Raw genomic sequence first — 26,522 nt, 5'->3', positions numbered from 1 at the left:
AAGACTAGGGAAAAGAGTGGTGTGCTTAATTCTGTAAAGATCAGAAAGTCCCCTGCATTAATGCAGTGCTTATCGTTTCCAAAGTACTTTCACGAGCACCATCTCCAGATGCTGTTACCATGTGTCTTCTCTGCCACACAGCTCACTTTTGTTGAGCAAGAACACTGTTGTTCTAGTTCCAACAGTTTCTCTCACACTGTTCTCTAATAAAAAGCCTGTGATGTTTCAACAATCCCAAGTCCCAAAAGTGAGCACAACTAAATTGGAAACAGATACACTATGAATGCAGGAACACTATATTTATTAAGTCAATAATTCATTTTTAGCAATACAAGTACAGAATATATCACAATGCTGATTACAAACATACTTAGTATGGTTTAATGGTTACAAATAATGGTGGGCACTACAAGTTTGTGATAAGGATGACATGAAAGGTCATTCTGACACAATGAAGAATTAACTGCCTTTAAAAAATCTATCAATGACCTTAGGTATTTCTATAGAAATTACTGTGGCACTAGTAGTGGGGATTTTCATGTAAAGAATTGACAGTGATTTGCTTTTGTTTCATTAAGAGATTTTTGAGTCTATTAAACTAAAATCCCCTGTTGCTTAGTAAAGTATAAAAATAGTACTGACCTGGTAATATTTAATAAAACATAGCATTCATTCACATCATAAAAGTGGAACTAAATTGAAAAGTTTTAGTTACCATGGCAACATATCTTCCCATAAAAGAAATCTACAGAAATGAGCAATGTTACACAAATGGTACCTGCAAAGTTATTTAGTGATCCAACACTTGTGCACCACAAACCAAGTTTTCTAGATACCTATATATAGCATATATTTTTAATCTTAAATTTTACTTTTGAAAAAAAATGTGCACTTCAAAAAACTCACTAAGGCCACTCATGCTATAGATGCCTAGGACTGTAATTAAAGAATAGCATTATTTTAAAAAATGCCAAAGCACACTCCTTCAGATCACCAACAGGGTAAAACCAGTTTTCTGCCTAAAACATTCCTGAGATCTGTGGACAATACAACTACTAGTGTTCAAGCTGGAGATTAATTCAAATGTCAGATAAAAAAAGGAATTTTCTAGCAAGAACTGAGGTCCTCCAAAGCCAAGAGGTGAAATATACATGTTAATTCCTAAAGCAAAAATAAAACTCTCAAAAACGTTTTTACTTATAAATAAGTATTTTTCCAGTAGTAACTTTGCCATCCAGAAAAAGAACAGTTTGGAAGCAGCAAGGCTACAAATTCAGGGGAAAAAAACCAACAAAACTGAGTAGCAGTTAATACAGGTATCCTCTGCCTTCTGAAAGTTCACTTTATGCTACTTTGCTTTTATGAAAGACCTACATTAGCACCTGTTTTTGCTAACCGAAAAAAATCCAAAAGGATCTTCACTCTTACGAAAAAAGGTGAAAAGCAAAATTAGCATGCAGCGCTTGTTTTGCAGACAGCTGTTATAGAGGCAGTGGCACCCTGAGCGAGAGTGGCACTGCCAAGCTCCTCCCCTAGAACTACGCTCAGCATCTCAGCTTCAAGCCACAAGTGTGCGAGTTTCTGTGCATTATCTCAATTTATTTTGTGCATCCATTAGCAAGACATGTCCTAAGGTAACTGCCTCTCTGCTGTTCACCTGTTTTGGCTTAAAGAGGTTTCACGGGAACGCTCTCCTTTTGGATAGCGGTGAAAGCCTCTACCTGCTACTCAGCAAACCATTCTTTCAATCTGTAAAGTATGGCCAAAAGCTTCAATCATGTTGTAGGCATGTGTTTACTGTGCAGCATGCTGTCTGCACTATAAGGCACAGCCAGATGGCACTCTCATTATTTATGACTGCAGCCGCCGGACCTGGTTTTCACAATATTATGAACCCTTCTCTAACAGGCTAAGAACAAAGGTCTTTGTCAAATCTTTCATTTTCACAAGTGAAAGCACACCTGTGTGGGGATTACCCCAAAGCAATAATGAGTTCATTTTTTGCTGAACAGAGACAAAATTTGATGATAATAAGGGTCTTGATGCTTCGGGCAAAGTCAGCTTTGGGGACCCATAAAAATTATGGTCTAAAAAACCCAACTGGCTCTCCTAAACTGAACGTAGGAGTGACCGACCACCTGTGTGGCTCACGAATGTTACAGGGCTCCCTGATGCACCCAACTTGAGTAGCACCAAACTTTAGCAAAAAGACTGGGTAAGAGAGAAAAAATGAAAGCCAGGAAAGGATGAGACCAAAGGCCCCTTATTTAATATTACTTTGCTGAACTTCCAGAAAAATCTTTTAAGTTGGTCTAGGATTTCTGACACACAACCCCACCATATATAAAAAGTTTGTTCAAGCAACTGGCTATTGTGAGGTAATTTTATTCTTTGCTTTGAGATTTTTTCTAACCCCAAAAATCATGATGATATTTACCTCCCTAACTTATCCTAAACATCCCTACTGAAAGGATAAATTCCACACTTAAAAATTATTAGGGTATTATTCTTCATTAAAACCAGAAATAATAGCACATTAAATTATATCACTAACAGAAACTGGCAATCTCTCTTCTCAACCTAGAGTGTCTGCATTAAGTCAAAGTATATGGATTTACAGAAAACTACATTAAAGCCGTGGCAATAAGGGGGAACTACCAATAATGACTTTTTTTTTTTAAGAAAAACTGGCAGCCGTTTAATATTATCACCCTGTGATCCTAGGCTTCTAAATATCGTGTTGCTTTATCACTGAGTGAGCTAAGCTGAGTTCAGACTGAATTAGAGAAGATGAGGCCTTAAGTCATTTGCTTGATTTTATCCTAGGAAATGCTATATGTGCACAAAACCAAAAATATAGATTAAAAAAAAACTTCATATGAAAACATAAGTTTCAAAATATTTATTGAAAAACAATTTACCATGACATTCCTATACCACAAACATACCACAGGACTCTAAATAACCAACAAAAGTATACAAAGCCTATCCTTAAAGTATCTTTGGAGGTATTAAATATATAGGCCCATGAGGATAGAGCTGAGTAACTTAAAAATGTTAGTCCTTGGTCACACAGACTATTTGGTAATTAATAAAGAGGTGCCTCTTGGCATTAGATTGTAATAAACTGGAAGGGGGAGGTGCAGGTGTGCCAATGTGCTCTTTTCAAAATTAAAAATAATTCAATTTGAGGATTAAACCCAGGTTTCAAAATCACATGGCTATAATCTTAGGGTCTGGGCTTGCTTCATCTCTTTAGGTACCTCCCCTAGTCAATGCCCACTTGGGGACTTAAAAACACCGGCTCATAACTAACAAGACGGCAAATTACAGTTTTAAACAAGGTTGTATTTAGGAAGTCCAAAAAAGTGTTTAAAATCAAATTTATCTGAAATCTCCAATTACTTTTTCTGTAGTCAATGTGGTGGACAGTTTAGATATTTTCCCCCTCCCACCCCAACATGCCTGTTAAAAGAAAACCAAAATTCAGCACACATCCACTCACCCACAGACCACTCCCAGCATTAGCCAGGAGCAACATCTCTAACAGCCAAGTCATGAACCCCTGAAAATAGGGGGGAAAAACCCTGATTCTTAACTATAGAGGCACCAAATAGGCCACTATAATAAGAACTGAGGTAACAGCAAAAGACCTTTTTTGTTTCTTGGATTGCTACATGTCACAACTTCTCAAATTTGAAGATTACCTCAACATTAAATAACCTGACTGGCTTAAAAAAAAAAATCAAAACCCAATAAACAGAAAGACAAGTTAGTGAAATAGATAAATCATTAGGGGAATCTTTCCACTTGATTCTTGAATTGCAAATAAAATGACCTAGTTGCACTATTATTTACCATAAACACGAAGGATTTCTAAGACGACTTGCTGTTTTTCGGAATTCATTTTTCCATTAATCCCCATAAACCACACAGTAACCTATAATTCCCATCTGGACATGAGCTATTTCATGACTCGGAGCCAATATACTTGCTAACTGTGTTGCTTATTAGGGTAACATTTAAAATGAGGGAGATGGCTGCAGCAGATATTTATAGACTTGCTTCTGGCATTGCCATCTGTGTACCTTGACTAAAATATGCCACTGAAATTGCCAAATTTCCCTAGTTTGGTGTCTATTACATGAATATAACTTTTGCATGATCACTTTTCATTATACATCTAAATGAAATCATTCTACTGATAAAAGTATAGGCAGGGGCTAAAATAGAATCTAAAGCTTCTGGTCCAAATAACCCCTTTCTACATTAGGCTGGTCCTTTTCAGATCCTCCTGGTCCTGTTAGCAAACGCTATCAGAGCATCTTGCATTTTTGTACCCCCAAAAAACACAACAAAACCAAAACAACCAAAGAGTTAGAACTGCTGGTTTATCAGCTTTCCTGTTACTTACAGATCAACACTGGTCCAGTTCAGATGAATCTGACAGTCCTTCCCTTGTAATAGAGCTCTGGAGTGGTTGTATCCACTTCTCTGGGTAAGGTAGTCAAACCTAAGTCTGGATGTCCCTCTTCTATTAGTACTTGTGTTAACTTTTCTATACTGCATATAAAGATTTTCCCCATAAAATTTCTTTACAATACAGTATTGAATACCTCCTCAAGGAAGAATTATATGTTAAAAAGTTGTTAAAATCATCCTTACATAATAAGAATGCAACTCTTTTAAACTCTTAAATAGTTTTATTTAGGGGTTCTTTTTTTCTTTCAGGCTTTCTGCAAAATGAATTATTTTTTAAAAAGAAAAAAAATTCCTGTTGTTTGTTCTACTAGGTTGAAAATATGGGCCAGATTACTTACACATGCGGTACATGCTGAATATAACTGAATATATGCTTATTCCTATGGACACTCTGCAAGATAGGGATCACCCAAATAGGGTCAATGGACTGGACCAGTGTTTCAATGCAAATTCCAGCCCCGAAAAAACAACATGATTTTGATTTCACAGTATGAATTCCCTGGAATCTGGGAAAAGGTAAATTAGTTAACTGAGGTCCTCCCTCAGCAGCTCGGTCCCTCAACATTCTGAGAAATCAGGAAGGACTGCACCACTTCTTCAGTGGACTGGGGGCTGGTGTTGACATCTTCAAGAGCATCGGTCACTGAATACTGCCGATCTCGCAGCCGGTTCCAGTTAGACAGAACATTGTGATATTCAAACACTTTCTCGTAATTTCCAACGGAGTTGTAAAGTTTAATGAGACCTCGGTAATCATATTCTAGTCCACTGTAGCCTTCACCAAAAAGTTTCTTCCCTGAAAGTAAACAGAAAAAGAAAGAAAACTCAAATAAATAATGAAATAACAAGTAGTTTCCACAACACAAGCTCAGTTCTTTAAAATAAGGTGGCTTCATTTTATTCCCTTAAAAGGAATAGATTCAATTCTTTTATCAGCATTCACCAACATGGTCCTAACCATAATCTACCTCTAGGACTTAAAAGAGATCTAAAGAATGGCAGCACCTTCAACAGTAGAAAAATACATATGCACAAGGCTATTTATTACAGCATTGTTTATAAGTGCGAAATATTAGAAACAAATGAAGATTTGTTTCAATCTACTATGGAACATCCACTCAACTATGGAACATCCATTCAAGGCATACTATGCAGCTATAACAGAGGAGGGAGCTCCCAGCTCTTTATGAACTGACATGGAGTCATTTATAGGGTATACTGTTGAGTTAAAAAAAAAAGCAAAGTACAAAAAAGTGCCAAGAGTTTGCCACCTTTCATGTATAAAAGGGAAAATAAAATATTTATGTATCTGAACATTTGTGCAAAAAGATACACAGAAAATATGGGACTTCCAGGATTGAGCAAGGTAATATATTATGGATATATGTATGTGAGCAATCTCACATACATGGATATATGATTTATTGGCAAAGGTAGCACAGCAGAGGGGAAAGGACAGTCCTTTGAGAAAATGGTCCTGGTCAACTGTATATCCATACGGAGGAAAAAAAAGAGGGGGGGGGGATTTGATCGCTACCTTACACCATAAACAAAAATCAATTTCAGGACTGTGGATCTAAATGTGAATGGTAAAATAAAGTTTCCAGAAGATAATCTTCCAAAAGAGTATCTCCATGACTTTGGGGTAGGAAAAGATTTCCTAAACAGAATATAAAAAGTGTTAACCATAAAAGAAAAGAGCAATATTTGATTACATTAAAATCTAAGAACTTCTGGTCTTTGAAAGGCACCATTAAGAAATAAGAAGTAGGGACTTTCCTGGTGGCGCAGTGGGTTAAGACTCCATGCTCCCAATGCAGGGGGCCCGGGTAGGGAACTATATCCCACATGCATGCTGCAACCAAGAGTTCGCACGTGGACTTCCCTGGTGGTGCTTTGGTTAAGAATCCGCCTGCCAATGTAGGGGACATGGGTTCAAGCCCTGGTCCGGGAAGATCCCACATGCTGCAGAGCAACTTAGCCCATGCACAACTACCGAGCCTGCACTCTAGAGCCCGCGAGCCACAACTACGGAAGCCCATGTGCCTACAGCACATGCTCTGCAACAAGAGAAGCCACCTCGATGAGAAGCCCGTGCACCGCAACGAAGAGTAGCCCCCACTCGCCGCAACTAGAGAAAGCCTGCACACAGCAACAAAGACCCAATGCAGCCCAAAATAAATAAATAAATAAAAATTTAAAAAAATTTAAAAAAGACAGAGTTCGCACATCACAACTAAGGAGCCCCCCTGCCGCAACTAAGTCCCGGTACAACCAATCAAAAAAGAAAGAAAGGGAGGGAGGGAGGGAGAGAGGGAGGGAGGGAGGGAGGAAGGAAGAAGCAGTAGAGAGTTATCTGCAACACATTTAACCAACAGATACATCCAAAGTATATAAAGAACTTCTATAAACCAATAAGAAAATGACAGACAAGTCAATATAAAAATGGGGAAGAGTTTTAATAGGCACAACATTCAGATGATGACCACAGTATCTTATTTTGTAATTGGGCTAAACTGAAAACAATTCAAATGTTCCAAATATCCATTAACAGTAGAATGGATTAAATAATGATATACTAATCCAATACAATATTACACAGCACTGGAAATTAACAAGCAACAGTGATATGAACAACACAGATGTATCTCACAATTGATGTCCACCAAAAGAATCCAGGCATATAAAAATATACATTGTATGATTTCATTTATATCAAGTTAAAAAACAGGTAAACTGGGTCTATGTTAAAATCAGAAGAAGGGAGAGGATGGGCTGGGGGTAGTGTTTACACAAATATTTAAAAATAACTACTTTTGCCTTTACTTGACACTCTACTGTCATATTTCTTACTAGTGGCTTCAACATCAATAAATAATCTTTAGCAAAATGTTTCAGATGATTTTTGAGTGGTTCCTGGATATCCTTAGCAGCTCTAAACTCATTTAAGTCTTAATAATAACACTTCCCTATACAACATATAAGACATGTTGATCTCTAATCAATTGACTAAGAAAATTTTAAAGTAACATACCAATTGCTATAGATCGCAAATAAAGTTTCTCAGCATTTTCATACTGATTCATGTCATAATTATATAAAGAAGCCAGATGTCCCACTGAAAGGGCTACTTCATAATCTTCTTGACCAAGAAGTTGCTCTTTAATCTGAATTGCTTTGATGTGCATTTCTTCCGCTTCCTGAAAAACAATTAAGGTGTATTAACTATTAGATTATACTTTTTCTTATGTCAACAATTCTTACCCCATGAGTAAGATTCTTCTAAATGCCAAAGACGTCTTATGGATGGCATAAGGTAATCTGATCAGAGAACACACTATATTCTTCCAAAAGTTGCCTACGGGAAGCCTTACTGGTTTGAGGAAGCTGTGCACATAAGCTGACGAAAGTAATAGTGTCCTATACCAAAATGACAAAAGAAAACCTGTCCTTGTAATAAAAAACTGTTAGAAGAAATTAACATCAAAATATTCTAAAATGAAAATTTCTTCTTTCAGTTAATACACTCTAAAATTTAACTGAACCTTGTTAAGAAACTCTACACTATAGTATGTTATTTTACATAGAAGTACACTTTATTTTTTGGAGTCTTGACAATTTTTATTCCAACAAACCAAATTCAGGTTAATTGAGGAATGTGTAAACTGATTTTTAGATAAAAATGAATGCCTTAAGCAGCAACTCTCATCCCTTCCTTATTGTGACCCTGTAATGGACAATAAGAATCTATGACCGAAAATTCTAAAAGGAACTAAATTCAGTAAATTTTTATCACTACAATTAATAACACTTGCAATATCTTATATTTCTTGCATACCTATTATGTGGCAGGCATTCTGCTAAGTGCTGTACTTAAACTACTAGCTAAGAGCTATGTTTTAAGTCTAACTATAATAACTGTTTTAGCCTTTATGGTTTGATATATTTATTTTTCTAGGGTCTGTATTTTTGAATTTTATTTATATTTTGACTGTCTTTTTAAAAAATTTATTTTTATTTATTTATGAATTTTGGCTGCGCTGGGCCTTCGTTGCTGCGCGCGGGCTTTCTCTAGTTGAGGCGAGAGGGGGCTACTCTTCATTGCAGTGTGCGGGCTTCTCATTGCAGTGGCCGCTCCTGTTGCGGAGCATGGGCTCTAGGCGCGCAGGCTTCAGTAGTTGTGGCTCACGGGCTTAGCTGCTCCGCGGCATGTGGGATTTTCCCAGACCAGGGCTCGAACCCGCGTCCCCTGCATTGGCAGGTGGATTCTTAACCACTGCACCACCAGGGAAGCCCCTGTCGTTTTATACTAGCCATTTTCTCAATTCTTATGTGAAATAATGTAGGAGTATAATAAATGTATGCCTTATTATTTAAGATTACTAAAGAAGCATTATTTAAGATTTACTTATTATTTAAGATTATACTTTATTACCTAAGATTATTTAGAGAGAGAAAAATATAGTAAAATGTGCTTCTAACCTTAAATTTTCTCATTGACTGATAAAGTCTTCCAAGGTTTCCATAGTGTTTTGCAGTCTGTACATTAAATTCCCCAAAAGCTTTTTTAGCTAGCTGGAGTGAAGACAGGTGCAAATCATGAGCTTCTTGAAGCAACCTCTGTTCAGTTTCTTTATTATGACAGTCAATTGCAATCTCCTCTAAAATAAGTGCTGAATAAGAAGGCAATAAAATTAGTGCATTTCCAAACCATGTATCAAAGCTAATCAGAACATAAAATTTAAAACTAAATTTTACAGATGTTAGTTGTATATACGCTTATGGTTTAGAACCATAAACCATATCCCATGCCACAGAACTGGTAAAGATGAAAGTATTCCATTTTAATGAAAAAATACACTTTTGGTCATTCTATTTTGCACAGTATAATGAATTTCAAATTTAAGAAAAACAATGGTATACAACAAATTATTTTGTAGAATTACTCTCTATTTTACCAGACCTGTTATGCTTTGCTGATGTGAATTTGTTGTTTAAGCAAATACAAGGAAGACAAGAATAAAGAGGCAAATTTTTTTAAGTTGTGAAAAAAGTTGTCAAGGAGTACCTAAGCACTGCTGAAAATTTTGAAACCACACTTCGTAAATTATATAACCTTTAACCAAATACAACTAAAAGAACTGGTTTCCTCCTAACTCACTTGACCAATCAAACCAGTCAAGAAGATAATTTAACTTCAAAGTCCCATTCAAGACCCTCAAATTCCATTTAAAGTCTTAAAAACACATATTCTTTTACCAGGCAATTTTATTTCTAGGAAAATTGTCCATGTGCACAAAAGTAAAAAGAGATTTAGTTCACTGTAGCATTTTTAAAGAACAAAAGGTTAAAAAACAATTTAAAGGTCCAGTAAGACAGGTGAGGTTAAGAACATTAGAAAAAAAGATATACACCTACAGGTACTGAAATGGGAAAATGTTGATAATATATTAATTGAACAAAGCAGATTATAGAACTAAAAAAAATTATTCACTCATTTCAGCATTTGAAGAAAGAAAAGTTTAAAAGAATATTCACCAAAATGTTGATTCTGGATCGATGATATTTCAGGTAACTTAATTTTTTCTCTTTTCTAATTTTTGACATTAATTGTGTATTACTTGCATGACTTTAAAAATGCAAACCTAGAGGGGAGGTAAAACCCAGTTCCAGAATTAAGGTAAAAGTTATCCAACATGCATGGAATTACCACATGGGTGACCCAATCATGTTGGCAAAATGAAAGCTTTGGTAGTGATTTGCAGAAGAGTTAATAAGAAAAGAAGAAAGTGGTATGTGGTAAGAGCCTTACAACATTAAGGGTAACCTGATATGAAACTGAGTTTCAGAGGCTTGCATGATAAAACTGAGGGTATGAGAAAAACCCATCTTCAGTTTCCTACCCTTGTCACTGCACAGTAATAATTTGTGATTCTTCCATCCTCTCCTCAAAAGAAAGGACTGACTGAATGAATGAGTGAAAGGAAAGAGAGGAAGGAAGGTAGGAAAAGGTAAAGAAAGAGGCAAAAGAAATGTATTCTGGCCTATTAACAATGTTATATGAGAGATGTGAACAACCTTTCATTATGAACCACTGTAAATTCTTAGAGTTGTAGGCAAATACTTTAGATCAGTGAATTGGCTATTTTAGTAATATGCAGTCTAATCCTGAGGAAATAAACAAATACCCCTATTTTATACCATATACCATCGATTTTAAAGTTATCAGAGAGTAGACATCTATTATAATTGACAGCGAAAGAAATCTTAAAGAAAAACATACATACATGTGTGTATATATATATATATATATATATATATATATATATATATATATATATATGAGACTAGATTACAAAGGGTACCTTTCACCCTCTTTGAAGAAGCCAAAAGAAGATGATCTTCAGGTAGGATGTGGGTAATGATACCAATAGCTCTTTCGGCATGAAATCTGCAATACAGATAGATATACTATGGCATTTCTTTTAAGTTACAAATAATTTAAGCATTTAAAAAAATCACAATTTATAATACTGAATTTCTAAAACTATCTGTGGAAAAGGACCAGTTTTTTTTTTGTTTTAAAGTTCCAATCTTTTGTAGACTGAACTTTTAAACAGCCAGTGGATTCCCATCTCCCTCAGAATCAACTGTGAAGTTGCTATCACAGCCTATAAGGCTCAATATAATATGATCTTTCACTGGGCTACCTCTCTGACCTCATCTCCTCCCATTCTCAGAAACAATCCCCTCTTTTCCTTCCAGGTGCACAGGAACTGCAGTTGTCTGAACACGTAAAGCACGTGCTCACCTATGACTCTTGCACTCGCTTTACTGTCTCTCTGTAATGGCTTTCCCCTGAATATCCACATGGCTCACCCACACTGAAGTTTTTCCAGACCAGCCCATACAAAAGACCCTAAAAAATCTACCATCACTCTTTAAACTCTTAGCTTACTTTATTCTCCTTCATAGCATGTATTCTCACCTGACATGTTTGGTTATTTGTTCATGGCCCATCTCGTCAAACAGAAAGCAAGCTGTTTGTCTATTTTATCTGCCAGATAATCTCAAACAACTCCACGCCTTCTATTCCCAGCTTCCAGGTAATCATTAGTTTTCTCAGATCTGTCTTCCAGTTCACTGTCTCTTTAGTTGTGTCTAATCTGCTGTTTAACTTGTCTACTGAGTTTTAATGTCAATGACTATTTTCCAATTCCAGCTATTATAATGTTTTTTATTATAAAAGTGCTTATTAAGACAATTCATACCAACACAATTCACCCATTTAAAGTGTACAATTGAAGGTTTTTAGTATATTACAGAGTTATGTACCCATCACAATTAATTTCAGAATATTTTCATCACCTCAGAAAGAAACCTTGTGCCCTTTAGGAGTCATTTCGTTTTCCTCCAACTCCACCAGCCCTAGGCAACCACCAACTTACTTTCTGTTTCTACTTGTTTGCCTGTATCTAGATAGTTCATATAAATGAAATTATACAATATGTGGTCCTTTGTAACTGGCTGCTTTCACTTAGCACAATGTTTTAAAGGTTCATTCATGCTGTAGGATGTATCAGTTGTTTTATTTTTTTAATTGAAATATAGTTGATTTACAATGTTGTGTTAGTTTCAGGTGTATGGCCAAGTGATTCAGTTATACATACATATATATATTTTTTTCAGATTCCTTTTCCCTTATAGGTTATTACAAAATACTGAGTATAGTTCCCTCAGTTGTTTTATTTTTAAATCTGCCTTTTTCCCTTCATTTTCCCTCCAAAATATTACTGATTCCTTCTTTTATATCAGCGCCAGCACATTTTTTTCTGTAAAGGGCCATATAGTAAATATCTCAGATTATGCGGCTACACTCTGTCCCAACTACTCAACTCTGCTGTTACAGCATAAAAGCAACCATAGACGATACATGAGTGCATGAGCACTGCTATGTTCCAATAAACCTTTATTTTGCCTTCAGGCCATAGTTTGCCAACCCGTTTTATATCTTTAAACATTTAAGAAACCTTACTTTATAGTATCAGCCATAAAGTTCTGTTAACTGATATTTTTAGTGTTCTAATCTTGATCATTATGTCTGCTGACTCACCCATGGGGGAAATGTTCCCTTATTTAAATATTTTTTATGATGAGTTCATCTCAGGTACAGCTAGATCTATGGGAAGTCTGTATGGCTTGGACGGAAGGTTAATTATTTCCAAGAGTTTTGCATTTTCTCCTGAAAAGCATCCCAGGAGAACTAGCAGTCCCAAAGTGCTTCTTAATGTTTTCCTCAGTTTGGGGGTTCCTGCATGCATGATGCCCAAACACAACGTAGACATCTATAAATTATAAATTCCCCTGTGAGGTTCCTTTTTTTTTTTCAACTGAGGGCCCAACTTAAGTTGGACAAATTTCCATGTCACCTCTCTTGCCAGTGGGCAGTTTTTTCCCCTAGTCTACTCTTTCTCCGAGGGTGTAGCCTTGATCTTGGCTTCATGTGAGGGTTTCACTTCTAAGCCACTGCTTCCTATGGGCTAAATGCCTTGTCTCTTAAACCCAGGATTGCTGTTCAACCAAGGTTACAGAAACTTCTAAGCCTTCTAAGCCTTTCCACCCCAGAACACTCATACTGTAGTTCATGCCTACCCTTTTTGGATTTTAGTCCATTACTGGCCCTTGGGGATTTCTTCTCTATCTTACAAGCTCCGTTATGTATTTAAAAAGATGATTGTTACATTATTCAGTATTTCTGCATGTTATGAGCAAGTTTTTAGGTTAAGTCTGTCATTTAACCAGACACTACTGTATTAGTCAAAGAAAAATTACTGAAGGAGACACTTAAAAAATAAGTCATATTCTATATGGAGATCTATGTCTCAACGTTAAACCACATAAGATCTAAACAAATGGCTTATAAATTGATATGATTTTAAATGACTTCAAGAACATTTTAGGTATCTTGTTCAAGTTCCAGGAGGACAAATTTAATCCATAAGATACACTGAAAAGTATTGCATTAGGAAAAAACAAAACAAAATATAGCAACAGTAGTTAATCCCTCACTGAAAAGGAAAGTGGAACTTACAGTGCATTGTCAAATTTCCCAGAGCTATACTGGTGAACATATGAAGAATAAGCCAAGTCTTCGTGAGCTGTTGCTACATGGATATTTTTGCCACCAAACACCGACTGCCGAATGTCAAGGGCTGCCTGAAAGAGTCATGAGAATAACTGGTAACACTGTGAATCCTTAAAAGACACTACCCAGTTAAATTAAGCATCCTAGTAATTTAAATATAGATTCTATATACTCAATCCCATCAGTTTTGAAAAAAGTCCTGCTGTATTTAAATCACAACAGAACATAAAATTCACCTACAGCCTGATTTTCTAAAGAGTTAAGTTTGACTTAAAAGGCAATGGCTTAATAATAAAATCACTCACATGTCTTAGGAATTACATTAGTGTTTTTCTCTATGTCCTCTTCGGAAGTAAACTATAAAATCAAGGATACCTTGTCCAGAGTGATGGCATAACACATCATTTTCCTGAGACTGACTGAGATAAGGCCTAAAATAATTGCTATCAAGCCTCCTTGCTACTACAAAGGCAGCTATAATGATATGAGCTAAATCAACAACAAAGACAAGCCATCATCTCGGTAAATGAAAAATGGAAAACTACTCTTAAATACTGACCCACAACACCCGAACTTTTTTCCTGGATGATACTAATTCCTAAAACATTAAGTTTTAAGCCTTCTAGGTATTATTTAGTAAAATAATGGAGTACCATATATGAGGAAGGGCTCAGAAAGAGTTATTTTTAGACAGTGGTTTGTACATCACAAATTACAGGTCCGCAAGTCAATTTAGGTTGAAAGAAAAAAAGTGTAACTATTAACATACCTGATAAATTGCAACAGACTGACAGATGTTATCTACATTGAGTAAGTAGAACCCATAATCTAGCAGTGTATCAGAATATTTTGGGTGTTTGGATCCAAAATGATCCCTATAAAAAGATACAAAACTATTAGGATATAAAGTAGAAAGAAACAATTTGAAATGGTATTTTTAATAACAATCACCTACCGTGCCAAATACACTGCATGCTTAATTAACTGTTCTGCCTTCTTAAATTCACGTTTTACAACACAAGCCTAAAGATAAAGTGAAAAATTGTTAAATAACTCTGAAACAGTTAATTAGTGTGTTGAAACAAGTATGGCTTATGTTGATATAGTCAAACTATAATGGTTGAAAAAAGCATCTTCAAACATAAATAGAATGATTCTATTTGTAATTTATTTCCTTCCAAGTATTTGAAAACTCCATTATAAACAGATCTGTACATATCCTGGGAAATTACAAAACTTAAAATTTTGATAGTCATGCCCAGAACAAACCTGTTATAACAAAGTTACCTTAAAAAGCTGGTACATTCCCATCCTTACATATTATTAAAACAGAGGCGGGGAGGGTTCACCGTATTATTTTCTAAGGTACTTATTTATATCCCCGTTCTACAGTGGCTTACAACTATTTTGTAGTTTTCCATCTAATAACTTTTAAATGCACAGAATTCCAAGTATTCCTATTACTTCTTAAAATATTTTGATTCATGAGACAGCCAGTCGTCTTTAACTGTAAATATTATTTACATACAGAAATGTAAATCTTGCATATATATTAAGCTGTCTTTATATTAAATGTATATTCAATGTTTTAAATTAATTAAAAACATATTAATGTCTCTTCTAGTTCTAATAATAACCTGAATATTTATGCTGTTTACTTGCTCTAAAATGACTTATTTCATAAATTTCGCAGAAATCTTAAAACTCTTCTAAATCTATAATTTTAGAATAATTATTCTAATTGAAATTTCCATAAGTAAAACCAACCAAAATGGAATATTCAAAACTGAAAAACCTCTGGGTAGAAAGAGTATGTCTGAAAAGTACATCAATGCTTCAAAGCCTCAGTGTACCAAAGCAGCAATTTTTAAATATTACTAAATGGCTTCAAAGACTTAATGCATTTTTTTTACAGAGTAAGAAGAAACTAGAGTAAAAATCAAATAAGTATTGCCTACCAAGTCAAGAAAAAAAAGCTATCACACTGTGACACTGCCAATACTGTGACTAAAAGATTTAATACCAGGCTATTTTTTAGGAGAAAAGTGACGAAAGCCCATACAACCATGACATAAGGAATTCAGGTTGCTGTAAAGGTTTAAGAAAGAAGCCGGACCTCTAAAACTGAGCAGAGAAACTTAGAAAATAGACTTTGTTATGCATGAGTATGCAATACCTGATTTGTTAAATAGTAGGTTAATTTACACAAATTTAAAGCTTACTAATCCTATAATCCATTTAATAATTTCAACTTTATATTCACCTTAGAAGCTTGTCTTAAAACATCCACCACGACTTTGACTGGTAAGCCTGTTGTGATTTCTTTCATTGCCTCAATGCACCATTTGTATGCCTAAAAAATATTTACAGAAGAGCAAAACCTGTGATATATCAAATTGACAATATTTAATGAAGTGATTATGAATTTTTCCTGCAGCTTACAAGTACTTGAATAAGAACACATATAAAATATTTACACTTAAAATTTTCTCTCAGAGGCTGAGTCTTCTTGAAAGTGTAAGTTTGTTACATTTTTCTTTGGATATGTGACACATATTCAGGAAATCAGAGGCATGTTCTTTGTGGCCCAGAAGCCTTTGCACATACCGTTCCCTCTGCCTTAAAATACATTCCCCTCCGCCCTCCGACCCCTTAAACCACTTAAGTTGTCCTTCAGGTTTCAGCCCTAGGCTAGGTTTCCTGTACTTTCCTTCCCCTACTGTAACACTTAGTATTTTGTATCTTAATTGCTTGTTTAGTTGAGTGCTTACTTTGTGCCAATAATTGTTCTAAGCACTTTATGTGCACTAACACACACATTTAATTGACACAACACCCCTTTGAGATATGTACTATTATTATAGGAAAATGAGGTGCAGAGAGGTTAAGTACTAGGCAATGTGCTGGCACATAGGTATCTACTGGGGAGCACAACAGAAAATGTCCTTCGTCTCCTAGTGCTTAGTGGGGAAAGAAAGCAAAATAAATTACTTTATAGATAGAAAGAACTGCTTCAAAGAAACAAAATAATATTATGAAGGGATCACAAAAAATGTGGGGAAAACAAATTGAAAATATTAGAAAGTAAACATTTGTTTTCCTCTGTAAGCTTCCATCTCTTCCATTCCACCTAAAAGATGTAGCTATTCAGAAGCAATTTTGATACAAAAAGGAAATATATGAGATTTAGGCCAAAAAATCTGATTTGTTTGTAAAATACTAAATAAGCTGATTTTGTTCCAGAATAAGAAGGTAAAATCTGTGGTAAGTTGTAAGTAATACTGCTTTTAAATATTTACTGCCCCTCTTCGGGGAAAGATAAAGTTCCCTTCCACATTAAAGACGAGAATGGTTATGTGAGTTCCTTTAGCCAAAATATTAATTAAAATATAAGCAGAGGTGAAACATGGCATTTCTGGGAGAAAGCTCTAAGAACCAGTAATCCCTTCCCCATAATGCTTCTGCCTCTGCTCAAGGCTGGTAATGTTCTAGATACAGGCTGTTCCACAATGCAGGGTTTTGATCAAAGTATAGATGGGATGTTAAGCAGAGCCACAGAGATCCCAAGATGGGATGTAGCATGAGCAAGATATAAACTTTTATTATTCCAAGTCAGTGCTGTTTGGAGGTTGATACTACCTTAGCAAAACCTAGCCTACATGGACTAATAACAGAATATGGTGATAATTCATCAAACTATTGATATATCCTCAAGATTTGTGTACTTTTCTTTCTGTAGATACAATGACAAATTTATAAACTATCAAGATTATCCAAGAAACATCTATAGACTTAAATATTCCTCATGAATGTGCGAGTTGCAAAGATCATGAATAAGACACAGTACGACACCCCAATTCAAATGTTCAGAAAGAAAATAACCGTCAATTAAATAGTAACTGCCTAGTAAAGAAAGTGGAAACTGGTGGGACTTCCCTCGTGGTCCAGTGGGTAAGACTCTGCCCTCCCAATGCAGGAGCCCTGGGTTCGATCCCTGGATGGGGAACTAGATCCCACATGAGGCAACTATGAGCCCGCATGCCGCAACTAAACACGCCGCAGCGAGGATCCTGAGTGCCGCAATGAAGACCCAGTGCAGCCAAAATAAGTAAATAAATAAAAATAAATATTAAAAAAAGAAAGAAAGAAAATGGAAACTGGTGAATAAAAAGTACTTTTCTTCCACTGAATACATCGGTGAGTCTGGACATATTAAGGTGGGTCTGGAGCTGAGTACATGAGTAAAAAAATGGCAAGACATGACTCACTTTACAGAACAGAAAGAAGGATGCAGGGCAGTATGAAAAACGAGGATGAAAAGAAACAATGAAAGGGGAAACGGAGATGGCCAAGATGAGGAGGACATATGTAGAGAGATAAAAAGATGGTGGGGCACCTGAAGAATTTTTTTTTTCTTTTGGGTGTACCATGCGGCTTGTGGGATCTTAGCTCCTCAATCAGGGACTGAACCCCGGGGCCCCGGCAATGAAAGCACTGAGTCCTAACCACTGGACCGCCAGGCAATTCCTAGAAGAACTTTTAAGGCAGGCATTTCTAATACTTGAACTGTTGCTGCTTACTTCATTCTCATTTCTAGTAAAGGCTATCCACACAAAGGCCCTCTGTGAATGGGGTTCTTTGTTTTTGGTGTGTGGAAATCATAGAAAGGGGCCAAATTCTATATCTGGGTCAATAAGCTATGGAATACTCTGCATAAAAGGGGCGGCAAAATAATCCATCGACAGAACGAGTTCAGCAGACACAGGAATTCAGCATCAAAAATAACCGAAGAACTTACATAAACCTCCTGAGAAAATGACGGCACACTGATAAGGATTTTAGATTTTAACACATACACTTAATGACTTAAAAAAGTTTCCCCCCAACTTTACTGACATATAACTGACAAATAAAAATTGTATATATTTAAGGTGTTCATGATGACTTGATAGACATATACACTGTGAAATGATTATCACAATCTAATTAACACATCCATCACCTCACACTGTTACCTTTTTTGTGTGTGATGAGCACACTTAAGATCTACTCTTAGCAAATTTCAAATACACAATACAGTATTAACTATAGTCACCACACTGTACGTTAGATCCTCAGAACTTACTCATCTTATAATGAATTGTTAAGCTTTCAAAAATAGTTAATGTAAACAATGAGGCATGCCTGTTAGAACGGCAAAAATCTAAAACACTGACAACACCAAATGCTAGCAAGGATATGGAGCAACAGGAGCTCTCATTCATCACTGGTGGGATGTACACCGGTACAGACAGTTTGGCAGCTCCTTAAAAAACGTATACTCTCACCATACGATTCAACAAATGCATTCCCTGATGATATCTCTTAGATATTAAAAGCAGGATGATCCTAGCACTGGGATTGTAAACATCACTTCACAATTATTCTAGAATTCTCCAGTTTCACTTCTAATGGTGACTTTCTTTTAAATATGGAACATACACGTATTTATATTACAGGGTAAAAATTGAGATAGGGATAATTTTAAAATATGAAAGCTAAATGACAGCTATCTGACAGCATAAAGTAATTATGATATCCTTCCATAAATAAAGGAGTTAAGCTTACACAGCTCACTTCTCAACTATGTATTCATTAGCTCCAAAGCCTTAATTTAACAGTATAAAGCCAAGAATGAGGCTATCTTTCTCATAATGAAGAGACAGAAGCAAAACAATGCAATAAAGTATAAATAAAATCTAGGTTCCCACTGAAATGAATGCCTTCAAGTTATGAGAATTCACCCAGAGCTACACATCCAATTAAAAAGCACCTATTAAAGGTTCATTTAACAGAGCATGCCCTCAAAATAATTTATGCAGAGATACATTTGGTCAAATTAAAAACAAAAACAGGCTCTAAACTGTATATGTATGTTTAAAATCCATCTCACAGAATAATCCTTTTGCCTAATTTAAAATATTCCATTACAAATGTATATTGCTCTAAGTAAACCTAATATGTCAAAATGAGATCTATTAAAACAAATATGACATTATATGATGTATCTTTTGTTTTATAGATACTTACTGGTCACAGTGAAACGTTCTTCAAAACACTCACCTCATCATAGTGACTTTTTGCAAATAGGAGTGCACACAGTTCTCCATAGAGTGCAGCTCTGTTTGCTTGCTGGCCATGTTTTGAGAGTTTATCCATGTATGTCTGAGCTAACTTAAATGTTTCTTCACCCAAATGATATTTGCAATTTCCATTTCGCACATGAAGCAATCTGCAGAAGCACAAATAACATTACTCTATTTCTGATAGCTATTTCCAGCATGGGAGAACTGATAACCTCTTACTGATCACTATGTAGCACCCAAATGAGTTAAGGTCGTGAGACAGAAGAAATGAGGCAGCACTGGAAAACAACCATCCGGCTGAAGCTGGGACCAACTAATGCACAGAAAAAAGTATATGCTCGTTCCAGAAAGCTACCTATGGTTATCTCATCCAACTTTGATTCCTTATCTTCTCTAAGTATTTTGTGTATTTGTGACTTACCACGTGCTACATCTATCACTTAATTCTTTGTGTTCCAAATCCCAAAGTAATGCAGTTTCATTATAAAAAATTTCGAAAACAATGAAGACAATAAAAATCAACATGAAATTCTATTACCTACCATTACTTTCCATCCTTTTTTTTAGTATATTCGTGCAACCCTTGGTCAGTTACCACTCATTTTATGTTGCTTCATAAAAGTTGTTTTTACTTATCTTTCCAGTAAGATAAGTTCACTGAAAATAGTGGTACTGCCAGTTCTTTCTTTTATAACCTTTATCCTCTATGGTGGAAAAATACAGAATTCTTTACACAAAGTATCTGTAAAACCATGCTATCTAGTTGTTGTTGGTTTTTAAAAAAATATTTATTTATTTAGGCTGCACTGGGTCTTAGTTGTGGCACGTAGGATCTTTAGTTGCGGCATGCGGACTCTTAGTTGCGTCATGTGAACTCATAGTTACAGCATGCATGTGGGATCTAGTTCCCCAACCAGGGATCGAACCCGGACACCCCGAACTGGAAGTGCAGAATGTTACCCACTGGACCACCAGGGAAGTCCCAAAACCATGCTACCTAGTGATATGTAAGAGTAGTAAAATGCTTTAGGTCAGAATGAGGTCAAGATAGCAACAGACTATACATCTGTACAGACCATACAAGACAGGAGAACAGAGTGAGGACTGGACATATATTTATGTATCTATTATAATGTTGGCTAAAACATTATGTCCATATATCATGCTAAACATTATGTCCATATATCATGACAATTTTCTGAAAATGCTCAGCCCTGAGATGGAACAAAATATAAACGTAATTTAAAAGAAAACCAAGTATTAAAAAAAGAAAACCAAGTATGAAGAGGTTAGGAAGCATTCTTCAGGAGTATTAAATAAAACCCAGATACTTAAAATCTAATTTTTGTATCTATTCCAAAAATATTAACAGATCAATGATCCAAGATGAGAAACATTCTTAACAATCTTCTGATGTCTATCATTCCGTTGTACAGTGAGAAAAAAGAGAGTACTTTTAATTTCCTTTTTTAAAAATTGAAGTCCAGCTGATTTACAATGTTGTGTTAATTACTGCTATACAGCAAAGTGACTCTGTTATACATATATACATATATATATATATATATATATATATATATATACATTCTTTTTCATATCCTTTTCCATTATGGTTTAATCACAGGATACTGAATATAGTTCCCTGTGCTATACAGTAAGACCTGTTGTTTATCCATTCTATATATACCAGTTTGCATCTGCTAATCACAAACTCCCAATCCATCCCTCTCCCGCTCCCCTCCCCCCTTGGCAGCCACCAGTCTATTCTAAAAGAGAGTAATTTTAAATTATCAGTACTATTCAATAAGGTGGCAAATATTACACAACGCCACTGTGTATCCTCCCAACACTCACAATACAGTTACCTGCTTTTAGAAAAGACTAAAGCCCTCAAATAAAATAATACAGTATTGAAGTTAATAAAAAGTTCTGGGGATTTCCCTGGTGGCCCAGTGATTAAGAATCAGACTTCCAATGCAGGGGACGTGGGCTCGATCCGTGGTTGGGGAACTAAGACCCCACATGCCACAGGGCAACTAAGCCCGCACGCCACAACTACTGAGCCTGAGCACTCTGGAGCCCGAGTACCACAACCAGAGAGCCTGCACACCACAACTACTGAGCCCACACGTCACAACCAGAGAAGCCCGCACACCGCAATGAAGACCCAGTGCGGCCAGAAACAATCTGAATGGAGTATCTTTCATATTACAAAATTTCAACTTAAAGAAGAAATAAATATAATTATCAGGCAACTCTAGAACAGTGAGTTGATTAGATTTATATTTTAAAGCAGAAATATAAAAGTAGAAAAAATATGTTTTGTATACAGGCAACTTTTCATGCTAAAGTAAGTATACTCATACAGAATAAAGAGACAATATCACTTGACAGTCAAATTGCTGATCTAATGACCAAGCAGTCTGCAATGATCCCTGTCACTATGAAAAAAAAGTGAAATTTAGTAAAATATTATAGTAAAAAGAAATATATACTTCAGATGATAAAGTTTTCAGAGACTCTCATAGTCAAGTATTGACTGAACACCTATATGTGTCAGTCATTTCTATTTCTCTAGGTGCAAGGGATATAGTGGTAAACAGGAGAGAAAGAATCCATGACCATAAGAAGCTTCATTCTAATAATGGAGGCACTATACAATGGGGGAAAGACAGCCTCTTCAATAAATGGTGTTGAGAAAACTGGACAGCTACATGCAAAAGAATCAAACTGGACTACTTGCTTATATCATAAAAAATAAGTTCAAAATGGATTAAAGGCTTAAGTGTTAAGTCTTGAAACCATAAAACTTCTAGAAGAAAACATAGGTAGTAAGCTCTCTGACATCAGTCTTAGTAATTTTTTTTTTTGAATATATCTCCTCAGGCAAGGGAAACAAAATCAAAAGTAAACAAATGGGACCACATCAAACTACAAAGCTTTTGCACAGCAAGGAAAACTATCAAAAACCCAAAAAGGCCACCTACTGAATGGGAGAGGATACTTGCAAACAATATATCTGGTAAGGGGTTAATATCCAAAATATACAAAGAACCCATAAAACTCAACATCAACAAAACAAACAACCCCATTAAAAAATGGGCAAAGATCCTGGGTATTTACCCAAAGAAAACAAAAACACTAATTAGAAAAGATATACGCACCCCTATGCTCATTGCAGCATTATTTACAACAGCCAAATTACGGAAGCTACCTAAGTGCCCATCAACAGATAATGGATAAAGAAGATGTGATATATATACACGATGGAATATTAGCCATAAAAAAGAATGAAACCTTGCCATCTATGACAACATGGATGGAACCAGAGGGTATTATGCCAAGTGAAATAAGTCAGACAGAGAAAGACAAATACTGTATGACTTCACTTATAGGTGGAATCTAAAAAACAAAACAAATGAACATAACAAAACAGAAACAGAGTTACAGACAAAGAGAATGAACAGGTGGTTACCAGAGGGGAAGCGGGTAGGGAAAGAAATAGGTGAGGGAGATTAAGAGGTACAAACTTCCAGCTGCAAAATAAATGAGTCACAGGTATGAAATGTGCAGCATGGGAAATACAGTCAATAACTGTAATATCTTTGTATGGTGACACATGTAACTAGACTTATCTGGTGATCATTTGAGTTGTATAGAAATATCGAATCACTATGTTGTGTAACAGGAACCAACACAGTGTTGTAGGTCAATTATACATCAAAAACAAACTCATTGAAAAAGAGATTTGTGATTAACAAAGGTAAGAGGTGGGGGGAGGGGGAATCGGACGAAGGCAGACAAAAAGTACAAACTTCCAGTTATAAGATAAATAAGTACTAGGGATATAATTTATAACATGATAAATTAACACTACTGTATGTTATACATGAAAGTTGTTAAGAGTAACTCTTAAGGGCTTCCCTGGTGGTGCAGTGGCTGAGAATCTGCCTGCCAATGCAGGGGACATGGGTTCGAGCCCTGGTCTGGGAAGATCCCACATGCCACGGAGCAACTGGGCCCGTGAGCCACAACTCCTGAGCCTGAGCCTGCGCGTCTGGAGTCTGTGCTCCGCAACAAGAGAGGCCATGAAAGTGAGACGCCTGCTCACCACGATGAAGGGTGGCCCCCGCTTGCTAAAAAACTAGAGAAAGCCCTCTCACAGAAAAGAAGACCCAACACAGCCAAAAATAAATAAATAAATTTAAAAAAAAAAAAAAAAAAAGAGTAACTCTTAAGAATTTTCCTCACAAGGAAAAAAATTTTTTCTATTTCTTTAATTTTGTATCTATATGAGATGATAGATGCTCACTAAACTTGTGATAATCATTTCACAATGTATCTAAGTCAAATCATTTTGTTGTACACCTTAAACTTACACAGTGCTATATGTCAATTATATCTCAATAAAGCTGGAAGAAAAAAAAAGCTTCATTCTAGTGGGGAAAAGTGTATTAGGCAGACACACACCAATTAAGTAAGACAAAGATAAATGCTACGAAGATGATAAAAACGGGGTGATATGATCAAAGCCTTCTTAAAGGAAGGGCTTAGGGAAGATAGGGAAGAATTCTCTTGCAGAGGTAACATTTGAGTTGACACTTAATGATGAAGAGGCAATCATGGGGGAAGCATGTTCCAAAAAGAAGTAATAACGAGTGCAAAGGCCCTGAGAAAGGGAAAAAAGTTTTGGCATAATCAAAGAACAGTAAGAAGGCCAATGTGTCTGGAGTATTTTGAACAACAGATTATATAAAGAGAGATGAGAAAGTAGAGAAAAGAAAGATTTTTATAGGGTCTTACTGGCCATGGTAAGTCATTTTGGTTGCAAAAGTGAGATTACTTGATTTATGCTGTAGAACAACGCTATCTAATAGAACTTCCTGAAATGTTCTATACCTGCTCTGCTCAATTTGGTAGCCACAAGTGGCTACTGAGTATCTGAAATCTGCCTAGTGTGACTGAGGACTGACTTTAAATTTTTAACGTTAATTAATTTTTTTTTAATTTTTAAAATTTATTTATTTTTGGTTGCATTGTGTCTTTGTTGCTGTGTGCGGGCTTTCTTCAATTGTGGCAAGCGGGTCTACTCTTTGTTGTGGTGCACGGGCTTCTCATTGCAGTGGCTTCTCTTGTTGTGGAGCACGGGCTCTAGGTGCGTGGGCTTCAGTAGCTGTGGCACATGGGCTCAGTAGTTGTGGCACATGGGCTCAGTAGTTGTGGCACATGGGCTTAGTTTCTCTGTGGCATGTGGGATCTTCCCGGACCAGGGCTCAAACCGGTGTCCCCTGCATTGGCAGCATATTGTTAACCACTGCGCCACCAGGGAAGTCCCATAATGTTAATTTAAATAGTCACATATGGTTAATGGCTACCATACTGAACAGTGCAACTCTACAAAGATTGCTCTGGTTGCAGTGTGGAGAATGGATTATAGTAAAGCCAAGAGCGGAAGCAAGGCAACCAGGACAGAAGATATTACAACAGCCTAGAAAAAAAACCCTTGAGAAAAAAAGGATTGGTATAAGAAATACAGATTTGATAGTTATCCAAATGGCTGAATGAGAAAAAAGTTAAATTTAGAAAATGAAAAGAACAGTGCTCACCAATTATTTCTACAATACTAAGAACTGCATTTCCAGCAAACTTCACTATAGGTATTCTGCCTAAAAATTAGTTTCTGGAAATTATTTAGTAATTGGTGGGGGTAGCAGACTACATATTTTATGCCAGAAAAGCACAGCTTGATATTTTCTCCAGTCTCCACTGATGATCTATTGAAACAAAAGGGCAAATTTAACATATGGAGACTCTTCAGGGTCTGTGTGTCCATCTGGGCTGACAATGAGCAGGATGCAGGATCCAAAAAACTTTTGGTCCAACTGAGGATCTAATTTTGCCTCAACGTTCAGCCTAATAAAAAGGCAGGTTCTCAAGGCTCTCCAAATGTGGTACTACCATGTAAGCATAGTATTTTATTTTAATAGTTTTTAAAGACAGATTTTATTTTCTAGAGCAGTTTTAGATTCACAGCAAAACTGAGAAGATACAGAGATTTCCCATATGCCTCTAGCCCCATAGTATTTTATCTTTATGACAATGTAAAATCATAGCTACTTGATCAATAGCTATTAGCAAAATCAATTACTATGGGACCTCCCTGGTGGTGCAGTGGTTAAGAATCCACCTGCCAATGCAGGGGACATGGGTTCGATCCCTGGTCCGGGAAGATCCCACATGCCGTGGAGCAACTAAGCCCATGTGCCAAAGCTACTGAGCCTGCGATCTAGAGTCCACGAGCTACAACTATTGAAGCCCGTCGCCTAGAGCCCGTGCTCCGCAACAGAAGCCACCTGAATGAGGTGCCTGCGCACTGCAACAAAGAGTAGCCCACGCTCGCCACAACTAGAGAAAGCCCGTGCGCAGGAACAAAGACCCAATGCAGCCAAAAATAAATAAATAAGCAAATTTTAAAAATAAATTTAAAAAAGCAATTACTATTTAATTAGTTAGGTTATTCATTGTTTGAAGTGGAAAATATACAAATCTAGAGGTCACTAGTTTATAAATATATTTACTATAAGATTGAGCAAGATGACTAGTTAGATCCTCATTGGATAGACATGACAAAAATAAAATCTTAAAAGTAAACCCAAAGGAAAAAATTTCTCTCCTGCTTATGCAAGCATATTTTTCTATGAACTACTTAAGAATTTTAGAAAATAAATGATAAACTGAAAGGGGAGGGTTGGGTAATTAAAAAAAAAGAC

The 26,522-nt window shown here is 36.1% G+C and overlaps 1 protein-coding gene across 1 annotated transcript in view; it reads right to left on the bottom strand.

The window, feature by feature from the left end:
* Positions 1-280: 280 nt before the first annotated feature.
* APPBP2 (amyloid beta precursor protein binding protein 2) overlaps positions 281-26,522 on the bottom strand; it is a 71,361-nt gene continuing 45,119 nt past the window's right edge. Inside the window, exons 5-13 of the mRNA XM_032616762.1 lie at positions 19,730-19,898; positions 15,891-15,980; positions 14,583-14,650; positions 14,397-14,502; positions 13,574-13,698; positions 10,848-10,933; positions 8,965-9,155; positions 7,517-7,682; positions 281-5,278 (exon numbers count right to left, since the gene is read on the bottom strand). Coding sequence (XP_032472653.1) covers positions 5,025-5,278; positions 7,517-7,682; positions 8,965-9,155; positions 10,848-10,933; positions 13,574-13,698; positions 14,397-14,502; positions 14,583-14,650; positions 15,891-15,980; positions 19,730-19,898 — 1,255 coding nt within the window. The 3' untranslated portion in view covers positions 281-5,024. The remainder of the gene's footprint in view (positions 5,279-7,516; positions 7,683-8,964; positions 9,156-10,847; positions 10,934-13,573; positions 13,699-14,396; positions 14,503-14,582; positions 14,651-15,890; positions 15,981-19,729; positions 19,899-26,522) is intronic.

This window comes from Phocoena sinus, chromosome 20 (genome assembly GCF_008692025.1).
Source record: "Phocoena sinus isolate mPhoSin1 chromosome 20, mPhoSin1.pri, whole genome shotgun sequence".
NCBI classification, from domain to species: domain Eukaryota; kingdom Metazoa; phylum Chordata; class Mammalia; order Artiodactyla; family Phocoenidae; genus Phocoena; species Phocoena sinus.
The sequence above is the reverse complement of the archived record's forward strand: the minus strand, read 5'-3'. Positions and strand labels throughout refer to the sequence as shown.